This window comes from Alternaria viburni, assembly GCF_023758015.1.
Source record: "Alternaria viburni strain BMP 2772 chromosome Unknown scaffold_32, whole genome shotgun sequence".
Lineage (NCBI taxonomy): Eukaryota > Fungi > Ascomycota > Dothideomycetes > Pleosporales > Pleosporaceae > Alternaria > Alternaria viburni.
In genome coordinates, this window is record NW_026055801.1 from 74,221 (window position 1) to 101,170 (window position 26,950).

At 53.6% G+C, this 26,950-nt stretch overlaps 10 protein-coding genes across 10 annotated transcripts; 5 read left to right on the forward strand and 5 right to left on the reverse strand.

Moving 5' to 3' along the window:
• Positions 1-426: 426 nt before the first annotated feature.
• On the reverse strand, positions 427-3,515 carry J4E79_010622 (uncharacterized protein; the record flags this gene model as incomplete). The annotated part of the gene is made up of 2 exons (XM_049359457.1): positions 427-3,048; positions 3,177-3,515. 2 exons carry the CDS (start codon positions 3,513-3,515, stop codon positions 427-429), a joined length of 2,961 nt encoding a protein of 986 aa, XP_049205988.1.
• Positions 3,516-4,242: 727 nt separating this feature from the next.
• On the forward strand, positions 4,243-4,694 carry J4E79_010623 (uncharacterized protein; the record flags this gene model as incomplete). Its single annotated transcript, XM_049359458.1, has 2 exons — positions 4,243-4,427; positions 4,484-4,694. The coding sequence occupies 2 exons, from the start codon at positions 4,243-4,245 to the stop codon at positions 4,692-4,694; spliced, it is 396 nt and encodes a 131-aa protein (XP_049205989.1).
• Positions 4,695-5,351: 657 nt separating this feature from the next.
• Positions 5,352-7,450, reverse strand: COT1 (Cobalt uptake protein cot1; the record flags this gene model as incomplete). The annotated part of the gene is made up of 5 exons (XM_049359459.1): positions 5,352-5,649; positions 5,711-6,190; positions 6,237-6,493; positions 6,547-6,790; positions 6,837-7,450. The coding sequence occupies 5 exons, from the start codon at positions 7,448-7,450 to the stop codon at positions 5,352-5,354; spliced, it is 1,893 nt and encodes a 630-aa protein (XP_049205990.1).
• Positions 7,451-8,825: 1,375 nt separating this feature from the next.
• On the reverse strand, positions 8,826-12,096 carry J4E79_010625 (uncharacterized protein; the record flags this gene model as incomplete). Its single annotated transcript, XM_049359460.1, has 3 exons — positions 8,826-8,916; positions 8,968-11,664; positions 11,738-12,096. The coding sequence occupies 3 exons, from the start codon at positions 12,094-12,096 to the stop codon at positions 8,826-8,828; spliced, it is 3,147 nt and encodes a 1,048-aa protein (XP_049205991.1).
• Positions 12,097-13,119: 1,023 nt separating this feature from the next.
• Positions 13,120-13,954, reverse strand: J4E79_010626 (uncharacterized protein; the record flags this gene model as incomplete). The annotated part of the gene is made up of 2 exons (XM_049359461.1): positions 13,120-13,630; positions 13,680-13,954. 2 exons carry the CDS (start codon positions 13,952-13,954, stop codon positions 13,120-13,122), a joined length of 786 nt encoding a protein of 261 aa, XP_049205992.1.
• A 476-nt stretch (positions 13,955-14,430) lies between these two features.
• On the forward strand, positions 14,431-15,435 carry SEC13 (GTPase-activating protein S13; the record flags this gene model as incomplete). Its single annotated transcript, XM_049359462.1, has 3 exons — positions 14,431-14,591; positions 14,648-15,097; positions 15,153-15,435. 3 exons carry the CDS (start codon positions 14,431-14,433, stop codon positions 15,433-15,435), a joined length of 894 nt encoding a protein of 297 aa, XP_049205993.1.
• A 1,526-nt stretch (positions 15,436-16,961) lies between these two features.
• J4E79_010628 (uncharacterized protein) lies at positions 16,962-17,440 on the forward strand (the record flags this gene model as incomplete). Its single annotated transcript, XM_049359463.1, has 2 exons — positions 16,962-17,369; positions 17,402-17,440. The coding sequence occupies 2 exons, from the start codon at positions 16,962-16,964 to the stop codon at positions 17,438-17,440; spliced, it is 447 nt and encodes a 148-aa protein (XP_049205994.1).
• A 1,770-nt stretch (positions 17,441-19,210) lies between these two features.
• Positions 19,211-20,334, forward strand: J4E79_010629 (uncharacterized protein; the record flags this gene model as incomplete). Its single annotated transcript, XM_049359464.1, has 4 exons — positions 19,211-19,449; positions 19,506-19,860; positions 19,919-20,276; positions 20,315-20,334. 4 exons carry the CDS (start codon positions 19,211-19,213, stop codon positions 20,332-20,334), a joined length of 972 nt encoding a protein of 323 aa, XP_049205995.1.
• Positions 20,335-20,793: 459 nt separating this feature from the next.
• Positions 20,794-22,101, reverse strand: J4E79_010630 (uncharacterized protein; the record flags this gene model as incomplete). The annotated part of the gene is made up of 1 exon (XM_049359465.1): positions 20,794-22,101. The coding sequence occupies one exon, from the start codon at positions 22,099-22,101 to the stop codon at positions 20,794-20,796; it is 1,308 nt and encodes a 435-aa protein (XP_049205996.1).
• Positions 22,102-23,318: 1,217 nt separating this feature from the next.
• Positions 23,319-25,220, forward strand: J4E79_010631 (uncharacterized protein; the record flags this gene model as incomplete). Its single annotated transcript, XM_049359466.1, has 3 exons — positions 23,319-23,683; positions 23,751-24,953; positions 25,013-25,220. 3 exons carry the CDS (start codon positions 23,319-23,321, stop codon positions 25,218-25,220), a joined length of 1,776 nt encoding a protein of 591 aa, XP_049205997.1.
• Between the last annotated feature and the right edge of the window lie 1,730 nt (positions 25,221-26,950).

The window sequence follows — 26,950 nt, forward strand, 5'->3', positions numbered from 1 at the left end:
AAGGCTGAGTGTTGAACGCGTAGTCGTTTCAGGAAGTCTTGGTGGCCGCTAAGTGCTTGTGGAGGCGAAGGCAACCGAGCAAACGCATTGACGTAAGATAAGGTGAAGCAGCTCCTTATTGCTACATTGGGATATACCATAGCCGAGCTAGTCGCAGAGCCTTTCTACTTCGGCCATTCATTGGTGTTCGGAGCGATACTATCAAGAATGAAAACCGTTGTATTTAACTCCAGACCACCTCGTGAAGTGCTTCTCGTACCTAGATCACACGGCCTCGACACAAGAGAAGAGAAATCTGCCAAGCGTTTCTCGCCCATAGAACTAGCAAACTATATTTTGAAAACATTCGCTGGATCTAATAGATACTTGGAAGAAGCAGAACCGCCGTGCACAACTTCAGCACACCTAATAGAATGATTCTGCTTCCTAACGCCACTTCTCAGGAGAAGCTTTCGGATACATGTCTTTGATAGAGCTTAGTAACGAAGGAACAGAGTCATCTTCTATCTTCTCAATTAGGGCCATAACCATTCCGGCTTGCTTTGTCGCTAGTGGTAATTTCTTCCTGTGTTCTTCTGAGAGTAATATCCTCAGAGCCCCAATATTCTGCTGCTGTACAGCAATGAAAATAGGCTTTTCCCGCAGGGTTCCGTAACTGCCGATAACAAAGGAATCGTAGCGCATAATAATCTCCAATGCGCGGTCTTGATGGGACTTGATAGCAACACATAAAAGCTCGCATTCAAGTCCAAAGAACTCCTCTGCTTCCATCCTATAAAGTGCATTTCCTCTCGCTCTAGGTGGACTTGATCCCGGTACCAGTGCCTCTATAAACCCTCTAAGTACGGGGATAACAAGGTTCGTGTTTGGCTGCATAGCATCGGAAGACCTGTAGGCGATCGAACAGTACAAGTCTAGTAGATACTTCATCGCCTGCATACGACCATTGGCTATGGCTGAATGGAGCAGTTGCCTGAACAGATTCTTCTGACCCCACGAACCGTCAACTGCAAACAAGTTTATGTGCGTGAGAAGCTTGAGGATGTCTGATCTTCCAGGCGGTTGGAGCATGAGCCATAGTAGTCCGATTGCCTCTTCGTTGGTATGGACGATTATTGTGCCACTGCTCAGCATTCGCAACAGATTCTCTGAAGCAGCGCATGATACAGCAGGAAGTTCTGATAGATGTTGTAGAGCGTACATCTTTGCGTAATGTTGGAAGACGAAAATGTCCATGTCCGGATGTCTAGACGTCGTGAAGTTTTCAGCGATAGTATCCGAAGGATCGAAATTAGTCTGCTTTCGTGACCGCAATAGCTTCAAAGCCGTGACAGAAACTCCTTTGTTCGTACCCATCGTAGAGTCACTAATGTGGGCTGGCGGTGATCCCACGTTATTTAAAGGCAGGCGAACAGCAAGCTCCGTGCCAAATGTGCCGTAGCCAAGGTAGGTGATAAGGATCGATGACATCAGTGACTGGGCGTCCTCCATTGTGAAGTGGATCCCGCGAATCACTTCTGGGGTGGTGGAAGTTTCTTGGAGCAAGAACTGGTTCACACTCGGATGGACTGTACGGATCGTATGTTCCTCCTCGTCTACGGTGATCAGGCACCCACAGCTCGCTAGTGCTGGGTAAACACTGTTAAGAAGCTTAGAATGGTCCCACGTAGTGTCACCTGGGGCAACGCTTAGTGCTTCTCGCATTTCGGAAAGCGTGAGTGGCCGTCTCGCAGCCAATATAAGCTTGAATATATCCGATTGCGATGGCTGGTCAAGACACTTTGCTTGCTGCAGTATTTGGCTGTAGATCTGCGAAAGATCCTGGGGCAAGTTGGTAAGAGCTTTCCGAATGTCGTGATCGCTTTGCATCATGCAAAGCGATTGGATCTGGAGAGCGACCCAGAGAAACATGTGTTGTGAGCCTTCCAAAAGTGACTCCGTGATGTCAAGGATGATAGTGGGTTCACCCAGAATCAAGGATCCAGTCGATAAAGCGGTCTCCAGTTGCGCTACGACGTATGTTTCGATATCCGAAGCGTTATTGGGCAGCCTGGCAACAGTTGCTTTCGGGAAGTCGTTGGCGATAGACTGCAGCTCGGTATAAGGTTCTAGGCGGCGGGAAATGCAGACATGTACATTGAAATGCGCAGTCAAAAGTTCCAGTTGCTTCGTAACTGTCTTTCGTTCTAAGGGAGAACAGATTTCCAGGCCGTCAAGTATGATATACATGACATATTCGGAAGGAATGACGCGACGAATCAGACCAAGGAGTTGAGAGAGATTGTATGTATCCAAGACATGAGATTCATCGAAGAGATGTAGGAGTGGGCTGATAATCTGGCGTACGAGTGCACCCATCACCGTTCTTGCAAATTTGCTCTCGGCACAATCGTGTCGGCAGAAGAAATATGCGAGTCCAGAAACCTTAGGGTCGATACGCAAGTTGAGATCATCCACAATATTCGCAAGCGTGACAGATTTCCCATATCCAAGTTTCTCAACCAGAACCAGGGTCTCTGAAGCTGGTGCCACTATCCATCGGTTGTACTCAGGTAATTGCTTATACAAGCAAGTGTTACCAGCTTTGCGGATCTGTCTCCATGGGGTTTCGTAGTCGTAGGTTGAACAGCGATTCCGAATCTTCCGAAGATCATTATGCCTTTGCTGTTCAGAAACTTTGTTAAAGCTGGAGCTCATCAGTGCTCTGAAGCCCGAATTACTCTTGGCTTCTGTTTCGACCGTTTGTGCAACAAGGGTCGTGATCTCTTCTTGAATCGACTTCGACCAAGCTATGAGACTGGATCGCAGTTCTTTGATATCACTATCATTGAGTGAAGATGTGAATCTGCCCAAAGCAGACTTCTGGGCATACCGGTGGAAACGGAGACATATCTGTACCACAACAATGAAGAACTCGATGACGTTGGTTTGCAGAGTCTTTGAGCGAGGGTATAGCACTGCCAGATCTGAGTGCTGTTGAGTCGAGTGGCCAGCTTCCATAAGAAGGGAAGACAAACTTTCGATGTACGCTGAATGAGTAGTAGCCGCCTAAAGTCATCATTCGGTTAGATTGATCCATGTAATGCAAGAAGAGATGAGGAGTGGGTTCTTGTGCCTCGACGGCAGATCAGAATTTGAATCCATAAGCAACGCGGATGTACAACGCGGACACGTACCAGTAAACTCATCCGTATCACTGTCCATACACCACAAGCCATGACATTCTGGGAACTGCCTACAACCACATCTCCAATAGCAGCAAACTGTTGCGCTCCATGGAGAAACTTAGAAAACCGAGGTCCAAAGCAACGCTCTCCCACTTTCCGCGAAGCGTCAATCCCTGCGGTGATTCGCATAACGTCCTTGGTGCCAGGAGGCGACTTGACTGTTTGTTCCTGCTGGGCCCGAAACGTGAGCTTTTGTTCGTCCGAAAGTATTGCTTCGAACTGTTTCAAGGCTTGATCCAGTCGGATCTCGGGCTTCAGAGGAGCCGCGGCGGCGAGGTTGAGGGCCATGGTGTTATTGAAGAGACGAGACGCGTGTGGGAAGAGATGGCGTGGGGGTTACAAGTATTCAGAATAGACGCGAGCGTCCGATATTCCGCTGCAGACCTCCAAGAATCGTACCCGAGGGCGTGAAGATATATACTGCGGCAATAGTCACCACCTTAGTTAGGTTGAGGCCAGTCCTGCATCATTCAGCCCTCAGCCGCATGGAGGCGCTGATTAGCCTCCACAACGAGGCGGGGTAACCACATCCTCGTGCCTTTTCTTTTGCTGTGCTCACGAGCCATATTGTCGAGGTGAAATTGGAGAAGATCCTGGAGTATGCGTGTGCGAAGGTCTGGATGGAAGGAGCCGTGGGGAGACAGCGTGAAGACCCGAATGACTGAGGTCACCAAGGGAGGACTCTCTGTGATACGATTCACAAGGTGTGTCTCGGTTCGATATAGCGACAGTCGGAAGCATGCCAGCGGTTCAGCCTTGATCCATGCTGGGGAGAGTGGTGGCTGGTCATGGACGCGTCTCGATCAAGAACGAAGTGCGCTATCGATAAGACCCAAGCACGTGCCACCGCGACCCTCGGTTTTCGGCGCAAACCATCATCGCAACCTAAACATTTCTGCCTCCAACCCTCACACCACACCAAACCACACCTCATATCTCACACCCTCCCTCAACTTCACCCACCGTCCAGCCCCCTCTCGCAACCAAATCTCACGCACCATCACCACCGCCCAAAATGTCCACGGCCTACAACCCCCAGCAAACCACGGACCCAGCAACCGTCAGCCAAATCGACGCAACGGCGCGCACTGTGCACTACAAGTGCGGCGACTGCGACATGGACGTGCCGCTGAAGCGCGGAGAGCCGATTCGGTGCAGGAACTGTGGGCATCGTGTGCTTTATAAGCAGAGGACGAACCGGTAAGTGATTTTGGTTATCTTGGAGGGAGGGAGCGGGAGGAGCGGGAAGAGAGTAGGGTTGGCGCAGAGATCTGGAGAGGAGAGAGGAACGAGAGGAATCGCGCGACAAACCAGGCTCAGAAAAAGAAGAGCGCGAAGGAGGAAGGCTGGAGGCTTCAAGAAGGCGTCAAGCACGACGCAGCACAAAGACGAAAGCCATACAGCAGATCTTACACGAACAACCTCACTGACATAACTTCTAGTATGGTTCAATTCGAGGCCCGATGAACGCGCACCTCCCCAACTCTTTCAGCGAAACAATACTACACGGCGGAACGGCGAAGCGGCAACACGGATAAAAGTCTAGCGATCCCAGGACATGGAAAAGCGAACACGCAGGGGGCGGGAGATCTAGCGACGGGGCTTTTCACACATGACAGCGACATCTGCACAAGGAGGAATACGAGCGAGAGGAGACATGTCAACTTCACATCTCAGAAGGCATTAGTACAGGAGTTTTCAATTTGGATATTTGGCCGCAAGTTGCATGCAGTATGGAGATAATAGCAGCAATTCCCAGACTTGAACCCTGAAATGCATACCAGCCACCATGACTCCGCACACACCATTCATCCCCTTCTTCCATTGTGACCTCCAAATCTCAACAAGGCAGAGAATCAAAAGAGCATGACAACCCATTGCTCCATTCACGCGCTGTGCGCAAAGATTTATGTAGTATATGGTTATGATATGATGTGACAGTGGTGCCAGCCAGGACACTTTCCTTCTTCCCTTCCCATTCCAGGCTTCATGCTATCAAACAAGGGAACGACTTCGAGACAGACAGACGGAAAGCGAAAGTTCTCGACCCCAGAAATTCCGACCCTCCCTCCCTAAACACCCCCATCCCTCTTCCTTCATCAACCCTTCCAGCAAAATACCAATCTACGACCCACGGAACGCGTCAAAGCGCTTATACGTGTACCCAATGAAGGGCAGACTGGTTGCGTACTCGTCTTCGTTTGCCTGTGCGGCCTGCGCTCTGTGAGCAGCCGAGGTATCATTTTGGTCAATCTCGTCGATGGGGAAGTATTGAGTATCAATGTTGGACTGCAGTTTGGGTTCGAAGGGCGCGCGGATACGGCGGAGACCGTCCCAGGAGACGCCGCGGAAGAAGGGGTGCTGTTTGATTTCGTTGGCGCCGCCGATGCGACCGAGGCGGTGTTCGGCGTCACAGATGAGCCTGGACATGTATGTTAGTTACTGGGATGGTCGGGAGCAATGTGCGGCGTAGAGGCGCTTACCGTCGGACAAAGTCTTCAGCTTCGGCGCCGAGTTGCTGGTCGGGAGGGAAGTGCAGGTTACGCGGCCAGTCGACAATCTTGCGGTACGTGTCGTGTGGCTCCTCAGCGCAGAACGGCGGCCAGCCGATCAGACACTCGAACATGATTGTGCCTACCGACCACCAATCACAGCTGTAGTCGTAACCTTGACCGCTGAAGATCTCCGGCGCGATGTAGTCGGGTGTACCGACGGTCGAGTAGGCGAGCTGTCGACGAGATTTACGCCATGTGTTGATTTGGGTACGGTTGCTGACAGTCAGTTGAATCTGGTCCAGGTTCATTGATTGTCGGTTGTCGCGGTTCGACTTGTGTGCGCCGCCGGCGAGCAGCTTCTTGTAGTAGTTGGCATCGTGCTCCTTGTGGAAGCCTGTCGACAGACCGAAATCTGTCAACTTGATGTGGCCGCCTCGGTCGAGAAGGATGTTGTCGGGCTTGATGTCACTGGGAGAATTAGAGCCTTGTCTCGGCGCGACTACTGAATACATACCGGTGTATGAAACCAAGCTTGTGGACGGCCTCTATCGCGAGCGTGATCTCGGCCATGTAGAAACGTGTAATGTCTTCAGTGAAGATTTCGTACTTGATCAGCATCGTCATCAAGTCACCACCTGGCAGGAACTCCATTAGCATGTAGAGGAAAGTGTTGTCCTGGAAGGTTGTGTGCAGCTTGACGACCCATGGACTGTCGGATTCGGCGAGAATGTCACGTTCTGACCGTACGTGGGCCAACTGGTCTTTCTTGAACTGTGGCGTGTGAGCTGAATGCTGCAGGTGGGTATCGAATGAGGACTGCGTACCATCTCCTGCTTCACAAGTGACTTGAGCGCGTAGATCTTGCCGTCGTTGCGCCGTTGCACCAGCTTGACCTCTCCGAACGCACCCTTACCGATAATCTTCAGTGTCGAGAAGTTTTCGGGCTTCTCCTTTGTCCGTAAGAAACGTAGGTATTCAACTTCGGCACGGCGCATGCTGTCCTCCTTGGACCGTTTTCGGCTGTCGGAGATGGATGTCTCCTTCATAAGGGCATCGAGTTCGAGAGCTCTGCAACGAGGTCAGTAATGCTCGGCGAATAGTCTGGAGATCCCACCTTTGATTCCGGTCGCGAGCTCGCTGGACGCTGTCCTTGAAGAATGTATTGATGAGACTCTTGGACACCATAGCCTGTTTGTCTACATTCTCCGTGTACTTGGTGGGGTTTCGTTGCGGCGCCTCTTCATCGTACAGTGAGGGCTGTCGGGGCCCCGAGCTGCCACCCTGGCTTCCGTAGCCGTAGCCTCCTCTGTTGTCTGCGGTGCGAGGGCGTCCAGGGTTCGGCGAGGCTTGTCGGCCGTAGGGGCTTCCAGAGCGACCGCTGCCCCCAAGGTGTTGGTGCGACAGTTGTTGGGCGAGGCCATTGGCGCTCTGGTCGAAGCGCTGGCTGCCTGGCGCCTGGAGGTTGCCCTGCTGCCCTTGGTATTGTGCCTGCTGGTAGGGATTCATAAAGTAGCCTCCGCCCCCGTTGTAGCCATTGCCCTGTTGCTGCTGCTGGGCGCCCCAGACTTCCTGCTGGCCGGCCTGGTTGGGGTATACAGGTTGCGGGAACGTCGAGGGTGTCGTCGGGAATGCTCTGCCGACTTCCTGCTGGTACTGCTGGTTGTTTCGGTCACCGCCGCCGAAGCCAAAGTTGAGTTGCAGGCGGTTGCCTTGCTGGTTGTTGTTCATCGTGGCGGCCGCAATCGCTTCGGAGGGGAAGTCGGTGTAGTCGTGGTGGATGTTGGGTGTCAAGCAGCGGAGGAACACCAAGTCTGAGTCTGGGCGGTGGAGACGGCTGGATTAGGAACAGTGACAATGCCGCTCTCTCACGGGCGTCTTAGCGGTCCACGGCGACTGCAGAGGATTCTTCAGTGCGGCGCTGGCAAGGAGAGGGAGGTGCTGGGGAGTGCCGCAGTAGCTCGGTCAGGGATAACAACTTTAGGGCGAGCTGGGACCACCGGGCGGGGAACTGTGCCAGCAACCCAACTCATGTTTCAGACGATTCGGAGGAGCGCAAGTTAGGAGCGCATCTCGATACTCCTACATATCTAGGTAGATACTACCGTAGTTCACAGTGAAGATGAGGCTCCCTCCACCGCCCGACCACCTCCCCCACCCACCCTCTGTGCCAGCAGCCCAACTCACGTTTCAGCCGGACTCGGAGGAGCGCAAGTTAGGAATGCATCCCAATACATACCTGGGTCAACGATGTTCTTGCAGTTTAGTCAACACGACGAGACGTTGTCCAACGCCCCTCCGCCTCCGCTCCTCTCCACCCACCCTTATGCCAACAACTTCCGCGTCTCAGACACACCCGGCCGGGTTGAAGGCTTGAAGCATGTGCTCGCCCATATTGACCATTCACCTTGCTTGTGCCGCCTGTCCGAAACGGATCAGGAAGGTACGGATCCGACATCCTGTCAAGCCGTTACTGTACCCCGGGACTCGAAATAACGGGCCTATCGATAGCGAGCCTCCAGCCCAAAGAGGAGCACGTTACACAAAACAAAAGCAGCCACACGAGGAAGCAGCGTGGTTAAGCGACATCAACGTAACAGTGCAACATCGGGTAACAAATTCTTCGGTACAAGCACGTTGTCATTCAATAGTTCGCAAGTGATGTAACACGTCCAACCATCATCCATTATACCATATACAATACAATCCCCATCGCAATTCGCTAAGCGAGGGTTGCATAGTAGCAATCCAAAAGAACGAGCCCGAGATCTCAACAAAGTCCGCCATGCAAAGGTTTGTGTAGCGCTGAGAAAACGCTGTTAACCATCGACGGGTATAAAACATTGACGACAAAAAAAGCTCGTCTGTCAAACAAAAGTGTGTTCCGGTCGGTTGGGGGACCGGAAAAGTATACTAAGACAATATTGAAGGGTGAAAGTAAAGTGTAGTATGCGTAGGATCGTGAGGCCCATGTAAATGCGGGAGCTGGGTAAAACGCCGAAGATGTAAAAAGGTTGTCCCAAAGACGATACGGTGGTATCGAGGATTTTGTCGAAAAGAAGGTATTATGTATAGCTGTTGGGTCCAGCGGGTGTCGGTACGATCATTATGCGGTCGTGGCCATTAGAGCCTTGACCTTTTCGCGCTCGGCGACGATCTCGGCTTGCAGTTTGCGTGTCTGCCTCATAGCCTCATCCCTAGAAATTTGTTAGTACACAGTTGATATGCAACGTATTGGATTGACATACCTCTCGAATTGCAGGTCAGCAACCTCCATCTGAGCAGTGTTCATGCGGCCAACGACTTCCTCCATCTCGTGATCGGCATCGCGAAGAGCCCTCTCGAGCTCCTCTACGCGCTTCTCAAGCGATTCGGTCTTGGTGGCTTCAGCTAAGCTCATGGCGGGTCCGCTTGAAGTCACGTCGAGACGAGGAGACCGTTGCGAGAAGACAGGGGACGATGGAAGCCTGGGAGAGAACGCCGAAGGACTGAGGAGTCCGGACTTGACACGGCGCAGGTGGTTGGTGTGGCTCTCCTTGATAGCCTGGACCTCGTCTTCGTGACGCGCGACAGCGTCTTCTGAAGACTGTTGGGCGAGCATGACCTTGTCTTCTGCTGCCTTGAGCCTCTTCTCCAGCTGGATGATTTGCTCTGTTGACCTGCGTTGGTCCTGTTCTCCGCGCATGATCGCGTCAGTGAGACGTTTGCGCAGAGCGCTGTTGGCAGTGAGTTGCTGCTGGATCTTAGCAGAGAGCTCGTCCATGCGGGTGGCTGCAGCGAACAGCTCCTTGCTAAGCTCCTGTTCTCTGCCCAAGTGTTCGATCTCGGACTGTTGAAGGGCACGAGCCTGTTTGCGGTACTGCTCGGCTTCGTTCTGCGCATAATCGCGCTCTGCCTCTGCATCGGAAATGCTCTGTTTCAAGAGGTCCAAAGTTCGTTCAGCTTCGGCACCAGCAGCGCCGAGTGCATCTCCGTCGCTCGACTCAAGTTGCTTGACGCGAGCAAGCGAGAGGGCATGAGTAGTTCGTAGCTCGTTGTAGGCCTTGTCCAACGCCAAAGGTTCGTTTTCTATCCGGATCTCGGGTATCGAGATGTCGTGTTCTCGGAGCAGCTCGCGAAGGGAGCCAGTTTCTTGCTGTGCACGATCCAGGTCCATTCGCAGTCCACCAAGACCCTTCTCGCATTGCCACTTCTGTTCAAGTGCTTCGTCGGCTCGGCGGCGTAGAGAGTTGACTTCCTGTCTGAGGACTGTGACCTCTTTGTGGAACGCAGTCCGGCGAGGAGTGAGGTTCAGAGCAGCGTCCCTCTCAGCCTCTACCTCTTTGATGCGGCGCGCGAACTCCTTCTGCTGCAGCTCTTGCCGTTGCAAGATATGTTTTAATGCCTTGTGGAGTGCATCTCGTTGCTCTTCTAGCTCCTTCATAGGGTTGCTGACTGTCGGTGCACCGACCGGTGATACATCGCCCGATCTGTCTTTGACGGAGTTGGAACGTGATAATGAGCCTCGTTTCGAGTTGAGGCCAGCGGAGCTACGGGCTAGCGAGTTCGAGCGGGTCAAACCAACTCGTAGGTTGGGTAGGGGTCCAAGGTCTCCTTCCTCTTGGATAGACTGGACCCGAGACTGTTGTGGTGCTTGTTGTTGCATCATCCTTTGCTTCACAAGCGACTCGTTCTCGGATTTAAGTTGTTGAATCTCCTGTTGCATACGGGTAGTTTCGTATACCAGCTTCTCTGTGTCGGCAGCGTCGCCTTCGAGCACTTCAAGCCGCGCCCGGAGTTGCGGTACCACTTCGTCGCGCAGGTTGTCGGCCTCGTTGCGATGCTTCTCCAGTTCGTCACGGAGTGCTGTGAGGAGGTCTTCAAAGTTCTCCTTGACCTGTCTTTCTTCAGCCAAGCGCCTCTTCGCGTCCTCGAGCGACATGGAGAGCTCTTTGACCTTGGGTGTCTCAACGACTGAGCCTGCCCTTGACTTGTCGCCAACCTGGTCTTCGAGTTGTTGCACTTGCTCCTCTAGATCTCTTCGGCGTCGCAGCTCATCTTGCAGGCGTTCTGCCATTTGCATTTTTATTGTTGCACGCGCCTGTTCTGCCTTCCTTCGTTGCATCTCGACCTCTTCGAGCTTGCTCTCGGGATCGCTGATTGGGAAGCGGATGGAGCTTGTGCCAGAATCCGAGTAGTAGTCGCTAGTCCTACGATTGTCAGACATGGCAGTGGAACTCTCTGCCTTCCACCGCTCGACCTCGTCTTCTAGCTCCATCTCTCTTTGTATCGAGGCAGCAAGCTCGGAGCTGACCTCGCGCAACTCGCGCTCCAGCTCTTCTACGTGAGCGTTCATCTGGGGCGATGACGATAGAAGTGGAGTTCCGGGGACAGTAAAGTACGAGCCGAGCGAATTGGCGGCCGGAATGTCTAGGCCGTTGGGTTTTGACTTTGAGCCCATGCCGGGTTGTCTGTAGCGTGGAGAGTCGGGTGATGAGTGTTCTGAGAAGGCGGTGGCTGGCGACGCGGGCTCGTTTTGGGGACGCGAGTTCCAGCCAAAGAAAGAGGTGAATCCTCCTCCGCTGGGTGATTTGGGCTTTGTGTTTTGGCGTGTAAGTGAAGGGTCCTCGGGACCGTAGTTGTAGTCGTCCATGAAATCTTCCGTGACACCGTTCAAGTCGAGTTTTAGGTCTGGCGGCGGTTGCGATGCGTTGTTGTACACGGGCATGTTCGGCATGGTAGGGGATCGGGCGTGTGCTCCCCGGATGCCAAAGGCCTTCAGCGCCTCGGTCTTGCTCTGTCGTTGGAGTTGGATGCCGCTGGCCGATCGATCATGCCGCGCGGCAGACGGTGCGGTTGGGGCGGTCGGGGGTTCTCGCGTTGCGACGAAGAGCGAGCTCCCACGATCACGTTCGGAGAATTGGCGGGGTGCGGTTGCCGTCAGAGGGGTCCTTCCATGTGGGTTGCTGGTGGTGTTGTTAGCGAAGTGTCGATGAAAGGAAGGCGCGGTGAAAAAGGAAAGCGCGTGTCGGCACTTACTCGTCGAGGTTCCGGGGCAGGAAGAGGTCTTCGTCAGTGACTGGCGGCGACAACGTGGTGTCGGGGGCGCGTCCTCTTTGAGCAGCGAGATCAACGCTCTTATCAGGTGCAGCAGCAGATGGGAGGTTAGATTGTTGATCGACAGCAAAGCGACCAACTACGGGGGAATTCGCGGGAAGGGGCTTTCTGCGGACCGGGGACTGGAGGACAGCGACAGGCACAGGTTGCGAGGACTGGGACCGAAAAGCAGCAAAGGACGAGATGGCAATCGAGGCCAAGGACGAGCCCTTTTGGCGAGGCGGCGAGGCAAAGGCGTTGGGAGCATGTGCGCCCTCGGGGGACGCTTGGACGGCTTGCATATTCTCGTATTATCCCCCCGCGATAGACATGGCGTGCACAAATGATGGGCGCAGAGGGAGGTGGAGAGTCTGCCAAAAGTCGCTTCTTCGTAAAGGGGACCCGCCTAGCTCGCCAGGTACAGCTGCCGGCGAAGGGGGCGCCCAGGGGCCTCTGAGCCGATCGCAGCGCTCGAATTGGTCGATTCGGGCGCTCTACCTGACCGTGATGGGCGGTTCGCGCTGCTCGAGGTGGAGCGAGCCGCGCCAGGGGGCTTTTTAGGGTTAGGATGGCTGCAGGTACACTTTTTACCCAGCCAATGGGCGCCGCAGACTAAGGGGAGGCTCAAGAGGGCGCCTCGTCTGTCGTCGTGGGGAGTGGGTTGCGGAGTGTGATTCGGGGATACGCTCAATTGCAAAGTGGGTGTTGACATCTCAGAGTCGCGCGCTCCGGTCGAGTTGACGTTGACGCTCGCTGCCCAGGTGACGTGCGGAGGCGCCTTTGCCTGCGACGTGAAACACTCCATGAGGCGCTGAACCACCAAGATTCGATCCCAGCCGTCACCATGTGCATAGCGACTGCAACCCTGCCATGTGACACCCGCAACGGGTGGCTTGCAGTGGATTGCATGCGACCTTTATTTTGGCATCGCGCAATTTTCCGACAACCACGGATGTATCCAAATGAGGAAGCCAGCACGCTAAGGGGCAGCTGTACTGGGATGTGGCTGATATTCGCCTGCCGCGAACGACGACAGTGCTCACGACGACGACTCATGACGACCAGTCCAGCCTCTCGGCCTATGCTAACGGCGAGGATCCTTCTTATGGAGGTGACGAGGCCCCTGAGATGCAATCTTAGATTCACAGCCGGCTGCATATCTCGCCGCCTGAATCGCATGTGCTGATGCCTTGACTCTCAGGCATGCTCCCGACTGCCGACGCCGCATGACTATCATGCCATGGCAATTTGACATCTCCACACATACTGCGACGTTGCGTGCGTGGTCTGATATTAGTATTTATAATTACTTCAAGGTGGAGCGCTCATCGCCAGCCGCCAACACGGCCTTCATCCCATCGCTCCTTGCGCTCTCCTCGAAGGTAGGCGATCTTTCGGCCCTCCCTCAAGCGCCTCACAAAGTCTGTCACTTCGCGGTCGCTAGCCACGGCATCCCCACCACCGAAACCTTCGCCTTCGAGGAAGCTTTCTTCCAGTCCCCGACATAAGGCCTCTTGCTCGCCTACTGAAGCACTCAGCCTCTGATAGAGTGCTGGCGGACTGAACTCTCGTAGTGCCTCATCTTGTTCAGCCTGCTTTGCCTTCCACTGACGCTCCAAAGCCTTAAGTGATAATAAACGTGACTGTGTGCTATCTCGTTGGTGCTGGACATGTGCTTCCAGCTGTTTGAGTGACTCTGCCAACCCTACATTCTGTGCGAGCAGCGCCTGCAAGGGTGCAATCGATGCAGGTAATGATGGATGTGTTGTCTCAGGATTGTGAATTATAGCATTTTGCAATTCTGGCGTCTGAAGCACATGATGCAAGTCTTTGGTCCTACTCGTACCTTAGTAGTGCGATTATCTACGACGCAGAGTTGGCATACGGTTTGTCCTTGAGCACATCAGGCAGCCAGCCATCGTCCGGCGGTTGGACTGTCGTTTGCTCGGGACCTGTCTGCGAGTACTGCTGTTGTGAATACGAACTCTGTTGTTGATCTCCCGAATACGATGATTGACCTGGCGGGGGTGGGGGTAATGGAGGTCCTTGTGATGGAGTTGCATTCCCACTTGACCGTCCTGGCTTTGGTGGGGGTGGCGGAGGGGTTGATGCATCGTACTGGTAGAAGTTTTGGGAGTGGCGCGGGGAAGAATAGGCCATGATGAGTGATGAGTGGAAGTGGTGGAAATAGTGGTTGCATGTGATGCTCAGGTAGTAGGTGGTCCACAGGTGTTGCGTGTGCTAGCGCGTCATTGGGATCCGATCTAATCTTATCTCATCAAGACCCCTGCATTGAGGCCACAGCAGCATCAACCAACTTTGGGGCACTGTGTAGCTGTGGACACGTCTGGACGCGCCTGCTCATACTTCTGCCTACACAATTATCCCGCCGCCTTCAAATACCGCCTCGACCTCCATTTCATTCACCACCATCTATCGCAGCTGATCTACAACAAAAATGGCAAGCACCTCCCCACCAACGCGCCCAACCTGATCATGTCCGCTAACTTGCGACTGCCGCTGTAGGCCAACGTTATAGCGAACTCGGGCCACGATGACATGATTGTACGTTCTCTACACACATCCGCCTCTATCATCACCCCACATTCGTACTTTCCACACCACCAGCCAGCGCAATGGGCGACATCGACCCACCCCCGACCGATTCTAACGAGGTACAGCATGACGCCGTACTGGATTACTACGGCAGGCGGCTCGCGACATGTTCTTCGGACAAGACCATCAAGATATTCGAGGTTGAGGGCGAGAAGCACACACTGGTTGAGACCCTGAGAGGGTATGTCGTTCCCAAAGAAGTCATGGTCCTGCGGAACCCGACGCTGATATTCATAGACACGAGGGCGCTGTCTGGAGCGTAGCATGGGCACACCCCAAATACGGAAACATCCTCGCCTCCTCCTCTTATGACGGCAAGGTCCTCATCTGGCGCGAGCAGTCCGGCAGCTGGCAGAAGATATACGAGGTCGCCCTACACACACAGTCGGTCAACATGGTCGCATGGGCTCCTCACGAGGCAGGCTGCCTCCTTGCCTGCGCGTCATCTGACGGCAACGTCTCGGTGCTCGAATTCAAGGACAACAACTGGACACATCAGACCTTCCCTGCTCACGGCAACGGCGTAAACAGTGTTTCTTGGGCACCTGCCTATGCGCCGGGACAGGTCATCAGCGCAAGCGGAAACCAGGCAGGCGCTGCGAAGAGGCTAGTCACCGGCGGAACCGACTGCCAGGTCAAGATCTGGGAGTTCAGCCCCGAGAGCGGCAGCTGGAATGCGACTCCGCTGTAAGTCATGGTCGCGGATCGACGATATGGAATTTTGGCTAACTTTATACACTAGTGGCGGTCATGCAGATTGGGTACGCGACGTCGCGTGGTCCCCTACCGTTCTCTCCAAATCGTACATCGCCTCCGCATCCCAGGACAAGACTGTCATTATCTGGACATCATCAGATCTACGCGAGTGGAAGCGCACCCAGCTTGACGTCGACGCTGCAGCGTGGCGCGTGAGCTGGAGTCTCAGCGGCAATGCGCTCGCAGTCAGCACCGGCGACAACAGGGTCAGTCTATGGAAGGAGAGGCTCAGCGGCGGATGGGAATGCGTCAAGACGATCGAGGAGTAGAACATCTCTATAAAAGACAAAGCAGAGCCTGGGACTTTCTTGCAATACCCCGTACGTCTCGGCCTCAAATTCAGGACCGACCAGTGGCCACCATATGAAGACGACGGGCCGTGGTGTACAGAATACGGGTGTTACCAGTTCACTTACGAACAATATTGACGTAAGAGCATGGCACGGGGGCATAGTGTGATGTACAGGTGTAACATGAGCGTAGCCTTCAATTGATTATAAGAATCGTCGCCTTGCCAATGCTCTACGTGAACTTCAATAAGTCTTTTCCAACAGCCTCGCTCAGTACGTAAAATACAATGCGATGAAGCTACTCAGGACTATGGACTATGCCAGCACCCAGCATGTTACACCTACAAAACGAACGTGCCAAAGAGACTGCAAGATCGATCAGAAGCCTTGTGCGAAACAAGCCGCATGAGTCTATTCGAGAGCTGGCGAAAGAATACGACAGGAACACAGCGTCCTGCATGCGATTCGTCATGGCCGAGTGGTTAAGGCGCTATGCTCAAGAGATGCCGTTATCGACGGTTTTCTCAGAAGATGCCCGATACGGCATGTTCGTAGGGCGCTAGCTCCAGCCTCATCGCCCAGGTGGAGCTGACATCTAGACCTACATACCTACGCTGTTCCACTTCACAACGACATTGCGCATCCAGATATAATTTGTCGACTTCCGTAAGGGACTATTTCCGCTGCGGCTGTCTCGTACTGAGTTTGTGTCTTCCAAGCTTCGTCGCACCTGCACGTTGGTGCCTTGACGCTAGCCTTCTACAGGACAGCTGCCTAACTCCTCACAAATATCATCCAATCACGACCGACGAGTATCGTTCTACAAACCTTGAGAAGATATATAAATCATGGCGACAGCGGAAGTTTACCAGGAACCGGCTTCCTCTCCTCTTCCTACAACACCATCACGTCGTCAAATGTCTCCAGCTGCCGCAATGTCAAGCACACCGACAACACCAACACCATCTAATCGTCCCATCCAGACGACGTTCAGCCCAGTGCAACTCGAAGCGCGAGCAATTCTTACACATCTCCTCACGAGACTCTCTCAACCCCCTGTCTCTTCCTCCGACGATGGCAAACCGCACCCTTACCACAAATATGCCCCTTGGATCTCGCATCACAGCATCTCCACCCTCACTCAGTCCATCTACTCCCTTATACGTCCTCAGATCTGGCATCTTCTTTCCTCCCGCCTCTCTCTAGACGCCCTGAAGCACCTCGGCGGGGATTTGCGTCATGAAGGCCGGGCCATCTACCTCAACGGCATCTTAGGCGTCGACAAAAGATTGAGGATTTACGCGGGCCAGAGTAATAATCTGCGGGTGAGAGTGGCGCAGCATTTAAATTTCAGGTACAGAAGAGATCATCCGAGTCTGCATTATTACGCCTTGGAGTGGAGCATTTATAACGTTTTTGGTGTACTAGCTGTGCTTCCCTCAGGTGGTTATGGTCATTCGGTACCGGGGATGGATCACCCGGAACTGGTAATGAATGTATTGGAGATGTGGATGTGTCTTGTGTTCCGGTCGCTACCAGAAGACACCCTGAAAGAGTGGCTACCAGACGATGTGCTCGTCGATAAGAAAAAGTTGACGGCGAAAGAGGGTATTGTAGGTGGATTAAATGTAGCGAGTCCACTTGATCAGGGAGTGGAGATGAAAGAGAGGGATTTTGTGGACCTGAGTGAAGAGAACGATCCCGTCATACGGGATTATCTGAAGGAGATGCAGAGGAAGAAGGGGGATGGACTGATTGGAGAGAATCTGAAGGAAAGAAAGACGAAAGATGTTGAAGTGGACGAAGAAGAACGTGCGCTGAGGAAGAAGATGTACGCCGAAAAAGCACGGAGGTACCAGCAGAGGAACACGGATATCGTTGTTCCGCAGTGGGTTTTCCTTGGTGCCATGGCGGTGGGTGTGGGATTTATGTTACTGAGGAGTAGTGGGGGACCGCAGGCCAGAGGAAGCTGGAGATGAGGTGATCAAGGCCTTCTTCCCTCGTTTCCTCGTCTGAGATGAAGGCAACGAAACCAACGTCGATCATATCAACGTTGGTGGGAGGCCACTACAAGAGCGGCCCGCAAATCACCGACACTGAATGTGCAAGCCCTAACGCACACGACCAAAGTCAATCGCGATAAAGATTTCCAGGCTCGAGCGCGGAAGCCAGAAGAAGCGACCCGTGAGGTTTCGTCCGAATAGGATGCGGTCGCTGCGGTAAGCGATATATTTCACCAAAAAGCTGGTCACATCCCAACGCGTCGGGATCGGAAACATTTTGCAACATTCGGTTCCGGAGCAAATTCTACGTCGGTTCGCAGCATTTCCAACATCACGGCTTCGATCGCATCGCAGTCGCACGTCTGAGCTTTCACGGGATCGCTCAAGACTGCTCAGCTGTTTCTCCGACAACGTACGACTTGGTGACGATCTCGAGATCGAAGCTGTATGGTGAGCCAAAGGCACGGACTTGCGTTTATTGCGCAACCAGAGCCCGAGACCGGGCGGCCGTCCGCTTGAGTGTTGATAGGTCACACTCGCTTGTGTACTGCGGATCTTCTGGACTATCATCCGCGTCATACCTCCCTTCGATCACCACGCGGTGCGTGCGAAGGTTCTGGTCTACATTTCAGATATTACTTCGCCAGATCTACGTATGATCACCGCAAGGCGTGCGAAGATAGGACGATCCAACCCAGGTATTCGGCATCGTAGGAGTGTACTCCGCTTCCCACGCTGAAGACGGATAGCATAACACGGATCACATGCTTCCGAGCGGCAGGCAGTTGATCAGGCAAGGGTCATGGCAGGGGCGCCCTTGACGATAGAGCAAATTCGAGACCTTCAAACTGCAGAACTCAAGTCATGTGCTTCCCTTCGATCCTGGCGTGACGGGAGCTCCGAGATCTAGAGCACAACGTGGGCGCTGGAATATTCCGGGGAAGACTCAAGACAAACAATGCGGGCGAGCTGCCACAGGGTAAAATAAGCTTCGGTCCGTTTCTTAGCGTGGCTTTATCCCCAGATTGAAGGGAAACACTCAGACCGCGCCAGGCGAAGCGATGCCGCTAGTACTATTTCGTGCCAACAGCCTCGAAAGGTTCAAGATACAGTCGCAACATCATAGGTCAGATTCTAAGGTTGTCAGGCTTTTCTGTTGATCATGGCCAGATGGAGCGTTCTAGATAGGCGTCCTGCCCCAGGATCGGATTAAGCTATGCTTGTCTAGGTCACAAGCAATGCCTTCAGGCTTACCAATTCGAGCATTCTCAGGCTTACTTACTCACGGGGACTTGGAAACCGACATCGCCTAGAGGCTCTGCAGACATGCTTCCAGATCCAGCGAGAGCAGGGTGCTCTTCAGAGCTAGGGACTCATCTGAGGCTGGCTGAACAATTCTTCACCGTCGTCCTACAACTCAGGTCTTCCTGTTTCTGGCCACGAACAAACCTTTGTGGCTTGAAGTTCTAACTCGACGAGGAAGAAGAGGAGAAAGGTGGCTGTCGAGATCGTGCAGCTAGAGTTCAGCTCCTCATTTTCGCACTGCAACATACCGATAGCGTCGCTTCCACCGACCTCAAGGTGCCGAAGGGACTGAGTTCTAGAGCAACGCGAGAGGGCGAGGAGAGAACAGTCATGTCGTACAATATGTATATAAGATGCTGTCGGGCGGCGTCTTGTTGTTTTCACCAGAGCACATTCGGCAGCATCTCCTCCATTGACTGAGCCTCCAACACCTGTACACTTTCATCATGCGCTTCAACAACGTAGCTGGACTTGCCATGGGCCTCGCCATTCCCACTGGCGCTCTATCCGTCCCTCGGAATCCAGCTCCTGAGCCTGCTGGCAAGATCGTGGCGCAGTTGTTCTGCGACATTGTTGGTGGTCTGGTCACTGTTGCAAAGCAACAGCCCCAAGCCACGAGCTTCTGTTCTTCTTACCTCAAGATCCCTGTAGTCACAAAGACTTCTACGGTGACTTCCTTCACTGCGTACGCTAACACTACGTCCATCTCCACCGGCATGATCTTTCGCTCACAACAAACAGGACCATTACGGCAACTGCAACCATCACTTCGGGATCGATCACGACCACCGATGCAACCAACACAATTACGGCGACTGACACAGCCACCACAACGGCTTCCGCCACCATCACCGAAACAACGACGACAACCGAAACCATCAATACTGTCGCATACTCTTCAATCACTGCATGCGCATCCCCAGGAGCTGTACAAAAGCGCGGCGCTTATGTACCCCCGAAGAAGCCTTCGTGCTTCAATAACTACATCGAAGGCCAAGCTCTCTCTTCAGCATGCAAATGTCTTGCGGTGCCCACCTCTAGCACGACTACCACGACGACTTTGAGCCTTCCCACCACCATCACAACTTCAGTCACAGTAAGTCTCTGCCAGCCATACGAGCCAGCGTATCCTTGCTAACCGACGCCTCCAACAGGTACCCCTGACCATCTTCGCAACCGCAACCAACACCGACACCGCGACCGTCACAAACACCATCACAAATACCGCGACTGAGACCTCCACAGTAACCGAGCGCACAACCATCATCACAGGCACCCAACAAGTCATCGCGATCCCCACCTTCACCGTCTACGCCATCGGCGGCGACAACAGCGGAAACCCCATCGGTTATGCCGGCGGCAACACCGTAGGCAATGCGCAGGGCCTCAGCCCCGTCCTCCAATTCACCACAGTTGACAACAACAAACTGCAAGTGCTCAACGGGCCGGATGCCGGCTCCATCGGCAAAACAGATCCCAATGCCGCGGCTGTGAACGCTTATGTTTTCTTCGGTAATACGGCGAATGGGCTGCAGGAAACTGTTTGCCAGGTTACTTACAATGCGGCTGATGGGACGTGTCCGTTGTCGTGTGTGGCTGCGAGGGGAACGACGAGTTATGATTGTGGGGTTTATTGGAGGATTGCTAGTGATGCTGATGTGGGTGGGTGTTCTAAGTTCACTCCTTATGCTGTTGGTGGACCTTAGACGCTGGATATGGAGGATGATTAGTACTTGATGATAGGAGTGGCAGGAGAACGAGGATTGGGGTTTATAGTAATAGTACTATTACATGATATACAAATCTACACACAAAACCCCTCTCCAATCGCCAAAACTCAAAGCGAAAGAACACTCCTCTGTTATACGACAGCGAAGCCAACAAGCGAGGTCAGGCAAAAATCTCAGCCAAAGCTTCCAACCATCCCCCGTAAAAGAAACCGAAAAAAACATACTAAAAGGCAGAGCCGGCTGACACAAGTATATACAAAACGAACGAACCATCTTCACAAATTACCCAGTGTCTCAAACTAGATAGCAGTGCGCTGATTACGATGCGAGTAATCACCGCGTTTAGCAATGGCTCCGTTTTCACACTTTGTGCCTTCAGCCACGGGGATCATGATAACCTTGCCGTGGTCGCAGAGACCGAACTTCGTACCGTCGGACGAACAGACGACAGCGCCGTCGGGGGAGCAGGTTTCTTTGTCTGAACCTGGGTTTGCGGGTGCGGGTGAGGCGGGTGCGCCGGATGGTGTTGGTTTTAGGGGCGCGATGGGCGATGCTGGGGACTGGCCGGTTGGTAGGGGCGCCGGGGCTGCTGCGGGGGCCGTGCCCGTGCCGGCTGCTGGGTTGGGTGGAAAGACGCCATCGGTGTTTGTTGGCATTGGCGCTGTGACGGTGACGAGCGTGCGGAGGGTGGACTCGGCAGGCTTGGGCTTGGGTGAGCAGGCGGACTTGGTGCCAGATGGAGCAGCTGGTGGAGCGGGAGGGGGGCTTACTGGAGCTGGGCTCGCGGCAGATGGGGGCGTGGCAACGGGTTGGTAGGCTCCTGAGTCCGGGGAAGGACTAGCAGCTGGAGGACTGGCGACTGGAGCACCAGCGTCGGCATTGCCGCTACCACCACCACCAGCATCACCACCGGTGCTGGGCTGCGAAGTTGCGCCAGTGCAGAGATCCACGAAAGGGCCTTTGCCAACAGACTTCACGTACTTTCCTGGGTTCTGAAATGTGAAATCACTGCTTTCCTTTGTCGTACCGCAAGACTGCGGGACTGGGATGTTCGCGACTGCCATGTCGGGAAGAGCATCGAATGCGGTTGTGTCGTCCGCACCGCCAGAAACCGTAACCGGCGCACAGTTCATGTACATCTCGCGGTTTCCGATCTTGTTGAACCACGTCCAAGCTGTTGTCATGACGCCGTTAGGAAGCTCTGGGGGGATATCGAACTTGAAGGTATTGTCGAGACTGGGACCGAATTCATCCAGGTTAGCTTCTGCAGAGACAGGGCAGCCACCCTCAATGGAGTAGATGACTTTCCACACGGAGTCCTTTGTAGGCTCCTTGTCGGTGGTGACGCTGATCTGGCATGAACCTCCACCATGGACAGCCGTACCAGTGAATGCAAGAGTCTGGGATGAACCGACCTTCCATTCGTTCATGGTATTGACAGTGTATGGTACGGCCTTGCAAGGGAAGTCAGATCCGGAAGCGTCGAGAGGTGAATTGTTAGGATTGCCGTATGGCACGGGACTCTTGAGAATCATGTGTGCGTTTGCAGAGAGCGGCGCCATGGCTAGCATGGCTGCCGCAGCGAGAATGGTCGACTTGAAAGACATGTTGTTTCCTAGACCAGCTGAGGGATGTACCGTGTAAGTCGAAATGTTGGTTCGGATGTCTGAAATTGGAATATGTCTTGTCAAAGACTTGTCGCAAGTAGTTCTTGGAAGAGTAAAACGAAGGTCTCGTAGAGTTGCGTAGTTGGTATGAATGTCGTGCTCGTATTTGCGATGAGTTGTGTAGGAAGAATAACGAGAGTCTTTAGTAGGCGCGATGGTAAGGACCGTGGCGGCGTTGTAGAGTCATAATACAATAGCCTTAGTAATACGTAATGTACAATAGCTTCACAATGAGACAAAGCTTGGGGATTATATACTTGATGCTGGGAGGTGAAGGAGAGTATTCAACGTCTCCCGGCGAGTTAGCGCGCGCCATCGTTGCGCCAGCGCTGTGACCGTGAGTTCTTGATGAAGACTGCAGATGCCTGAACAGGTACAAGAACCCGCGAAAGGCCCACTGAAGACATGTACCTCCTACCTTTCTTGTTTCATGAAATGTATTTGATTGGATGTCCAGTCATAATAATCCCTAGTTCCGTAAAGATATATCCGGGATGCACAGCGGCAAGAAATATCCTGGTGGAGACCGTTAAGCGCCACTAGTTACCCAGGCGGAAGGAAGGCATAATGCGTTTCAGATTTCCAACTCTTGCTATCCACACTCCGCTCCCAGGAAGCGAGTCCAGAGTGCATGTGACTGCCCATGTGAAAGACTTTGGGCACGTGGGAATAGTGATCTGATGAATGTGGATGAATTGAGAGTGTTTATGGGTTGCAGGGCGCTGTGCCGCAACAAAACGTTCATAATGCGCAGTGATTGGTGCATCGATGGTGTATTCTGGTGCATCAAGGGTATTGTCATACATCGTGAAGTGAGCACCTGGGCAGGTGAGGTGAAGGGCAGACATTGGAAAGAGCCCCCAGCCCTGAGAACCCTGGGACGCTTGCGGACTAGCACGTCTTGGCAACGTTAGCTGGACCGCAACCGCGAAAGCATCCGTCACCAGCCAGGGACGCGCAAAAGCAGTCGCAATTCGAACGGACTTTCCTATCGGTCGCAGTGCAGGGGTAATCGCGAATCGACCAGCCTTCTGACGGACCCCGTGACCCATTCGCCGCATTCGGAGGCCCCATCGACATCGCGACGCGTTTAGTGTTCGCGAGCTCTGCTGAGCTTCCTCACATCTCCTACACGACCAGCGACCGTGTCAACAGCCATGTTTACGAGTACGGGAAAGACGGCGCCGCCCCAGGCCTTCATGTCGAGTTATGCGCCGCGACTGCGAAGCCACGGAAACTCGCTGATATCGCCCATTGTCCCGCCCTCGAATACTCTCCCTGCGCCGCGCGTGACAAAACGCGGAACTGCCGTTCTTAGCTATGCGGAGGATGCCTACGATGATGACGATTTCGAGGACAGCGATCGGCCGCGACGTGCGACAGGCCTGCGAAGCGTACAGAAGATCGACCCGAACAGCGCAGACCACACGGCGCAAATAGCAGCGCTGGGCGAGGAGCTCACCGCGCCAGTCGATATACAGGGAATCTGGCGAGACTGGATGGGCAGGCCGAAGCGCACACTGTATGTGGCATGGTGGCAGGATTAAGCCATGGGACGCATCTCGCAATAGAAGGCTAACATAGTGCAGCACGGAGAAGCAAGTCCAGACGCAGTCAGTCTTGCCTGTCACGTTGATTCCGATTCGAATAGACATGGACATTCAGGCTTTCCGGCCTGAGGCGCCCCTCCCAACGCCCTCCAACGCGCGAGAGTTCGGCATCAACGAGAATCTGCCCGCGTACAAACAACCCGACGTCACTCCCGCATACAGACTCAAGGATTCGTTCCTTTGGAACCTGCACGAGGCTTTGACGACACCCGATCAATTCGCAAAGCAGTTCGTCGATGAACTAGATTTGCCAAACGACCGAAAGCCCCTCATAATCTCCCAAGTCGCAAATCAGATTCGGCAGCAGTTGGAGGAATATGCTGGTGTTGCGCTACACCCTCTATTCCACTCTGCAAACTCGCCCGCTGTGCAAGGAACAAACGGCAAGACCGCACTGCCTGCATCGTCCCGCGATGGCACCTCAACACCACAAGTACCAGCCACGAACGGCGCGTCGACCCCTATGACCAACGGCGTATCGCATACCAACGGCGCACAGACGCCAGCGGGCATTCCAAATGGCATCAGCGCAACTGCGACCGCAATGCCGTCGGAGGAGCTCCACAATCCAGACGATACCTACCGCTGCATCGTCACGCTCAACATCAACCTCATGAACCGATTGTACACCGACAAGTTCGAGTGGTCACTATTACATCCACCAGGTTTTGCGGAGATGTTTGCCAAGACGACGTGCGCGGATCTGGGGCTATCGGGAGAGTGGGTGAACGCCATGACACATAGCATCTACGAAGCAGTCCTGCGACTCAAGAAGGAAGCCTGTGAGAATGGCGGATTAGTGGGCGACGGCGAGATCGACAACGATGCAGTAGAGCCTACTATTGGTGCAGGTTGGAGATACGACCAAGAGCATCTCTGCGACGAATGGGAACCGAAGGTTGAAATCCTATCACCTGAAGAAATCGAGAAGCGCGAGGGGGACCGTGAAAGGCAGATCCGACGACTACGCAGAGAGACAGCGCGCTTCTCCTCGACCGCAAACATGACGGGCCAGCCCGCGAACGAATTCTTCAACAACATCGAAGGACAAGAGAACATGGGCCGCGGCGAGCGCAGCAAAAAGAAGAGACGATTCAGGAGTTTGAGCCCAGTTGGAAGAGGCACGCCAAGCGCCGAAGGAGGATCCGGCTATGGCGGGCAGGGTGGAGGGCTCCAAGAAGGGTATGTGACAATACTGGCATTGTGCATTGTGATATTGGAACTAACAACAATAACCACAGGGAGCGACAAACATGGAGATGCGCACACTGCTGGGTCTGGGGCACTGCCGTCTGGGCTGTCCGCGACGGTCCAAAAGGCCCACGCACTCTCTGCAACAACTGTGGCTACCTCTACGAACGAGACAAGAAATTGCCGCCTTGGTCGGAAAACCTCTTCTATCACGAACGGCCACAACATGAAGTCCAACAGTACCGACCACAGCGGTGATAGACTTGCAGTTGTCTGTGAAGGGGTTTACTTCATCGGTGTTAGGGTCCAGCCTGGATCGCAGTTATCCATCCGAACGGCATTTCTTTTCCGTTCCTGGACACTGCCGGTGGGTGTTTGATGTTCTATCGCATTTCATGGAGCGTGGCGTCTTGGGCTCGACATCGTGTTCATCACGACAGCAGGAGCTTGTAAAACAACATAACTTTCTTGTCGCCTTACGGATTGCAGCATAGTGTTGCCTAATTGGCTGGGTTCAACTTCCGTCGTCTAGGCCCATTTGGAGGACTTTGCCATTTTCGAAGGACCAGTGCCATGGACTGGGTTTGCACGCACCGGCACATGTCTGCCTTGCAGACACGGGTACGGGTACGGCAGCGGACTGACTCCAACAAACTGGCTCTGGCTCAGCCATCGAAGATGCGGCACAGCCCGGCTTTTTCCATTCCCAGTCCCTCCATATCCCCTGCCTGTACTGTACACAAGGAATCGTACGATCGACAGAGGACAAGATAGTGTATACTTACTAGCTGGCAGTGCATATGCATTCCTATTGTTCCTTCCTTCCGTCTCTTGGCGCCTTATTGTGTGTTGCCTTGGCCACGCGTCCTTTTCGTATCGCATTCAGCCTATCATGACTCTTCTTGTCGATGTGGAGACTGCTATTGAGGGTGAGCGCAGAAGAGCGCCGGATTTGGGCACGTTGCGTGGCGCTCATGGCGGTGGGAGTGCGCGTGGGTGGCGTGTCAAAGCATCGTGGTTTCGTATTGAGGGGAATGCAGCGAAGTGGCTTTTTTTCGGAGGAGTTCGTGAGCTATGGTGTTAAGCTTTTGTACGAATACGACTTTGGACATCAGGTTTGCAAGACTCTGCCCAGGTGTTTTTAGTTCAAGATGCAAAGGTTGTCGTTTGTATGGGGAAGAAGTTTGGCCTCACATTCGTATCACGAAACCGCGAAGAAACTTGATCATATGTGGCACCACTCCAATCCCATCCTATTGTCCCACTCCATCTTCCTATTGTGCACCCAAAGCGTCACCCACCATCCACGTACTTAGTCATCCACCCATCTGCATCCCCGATCATCATGACTCCTAGACATCCAACGCATGAGCCAACACACATGTCTCATTACACGTACATCAACGCTTCTCACACCCTAGCTTCACCACCTCACGTGCTGAACGTACCTAGGTAGGTATCCATGGGCGTCGTGTTCAATAGAAACACAATAGCAAGCGAAATAGTGCAGGACTCATGCACCACCCAACCAACGCGCAGATGGCTACCTGGGTACTTGATCAAGGAAGAAACGACCAGCATACATTTTACCCGGTTTCGTACGACGTTGCACAGATGGTGCAGGTGGGAACGTGATGATGGCCAGGGAGGTTGCAGAGAAGGAACGTGACGGATGGATTCTTGTGTTACACAGGTAGGTACCTGGCAACCAATGAGGTGGTTTATACAGGTATGCTGAAGTACCGAATCGTTGATCACGATCCCCATCCTTATTGTCATTCCAGCTACGGCAAGGCTGTACACGCGCGCTTAGCCGTATTTGACTATTCAATCATCACGATCCACACACCTCATACGTTCCCTCGCACACATTCGCTAACCCCAGACATTCATCCCACCTACGTACCTAGTCACAATAAAATCCTCCCATCCTCTAAATGCGCGGCTCGTCATACCGCGCACCAGTCAACCAATCCTCGGCTGCGATG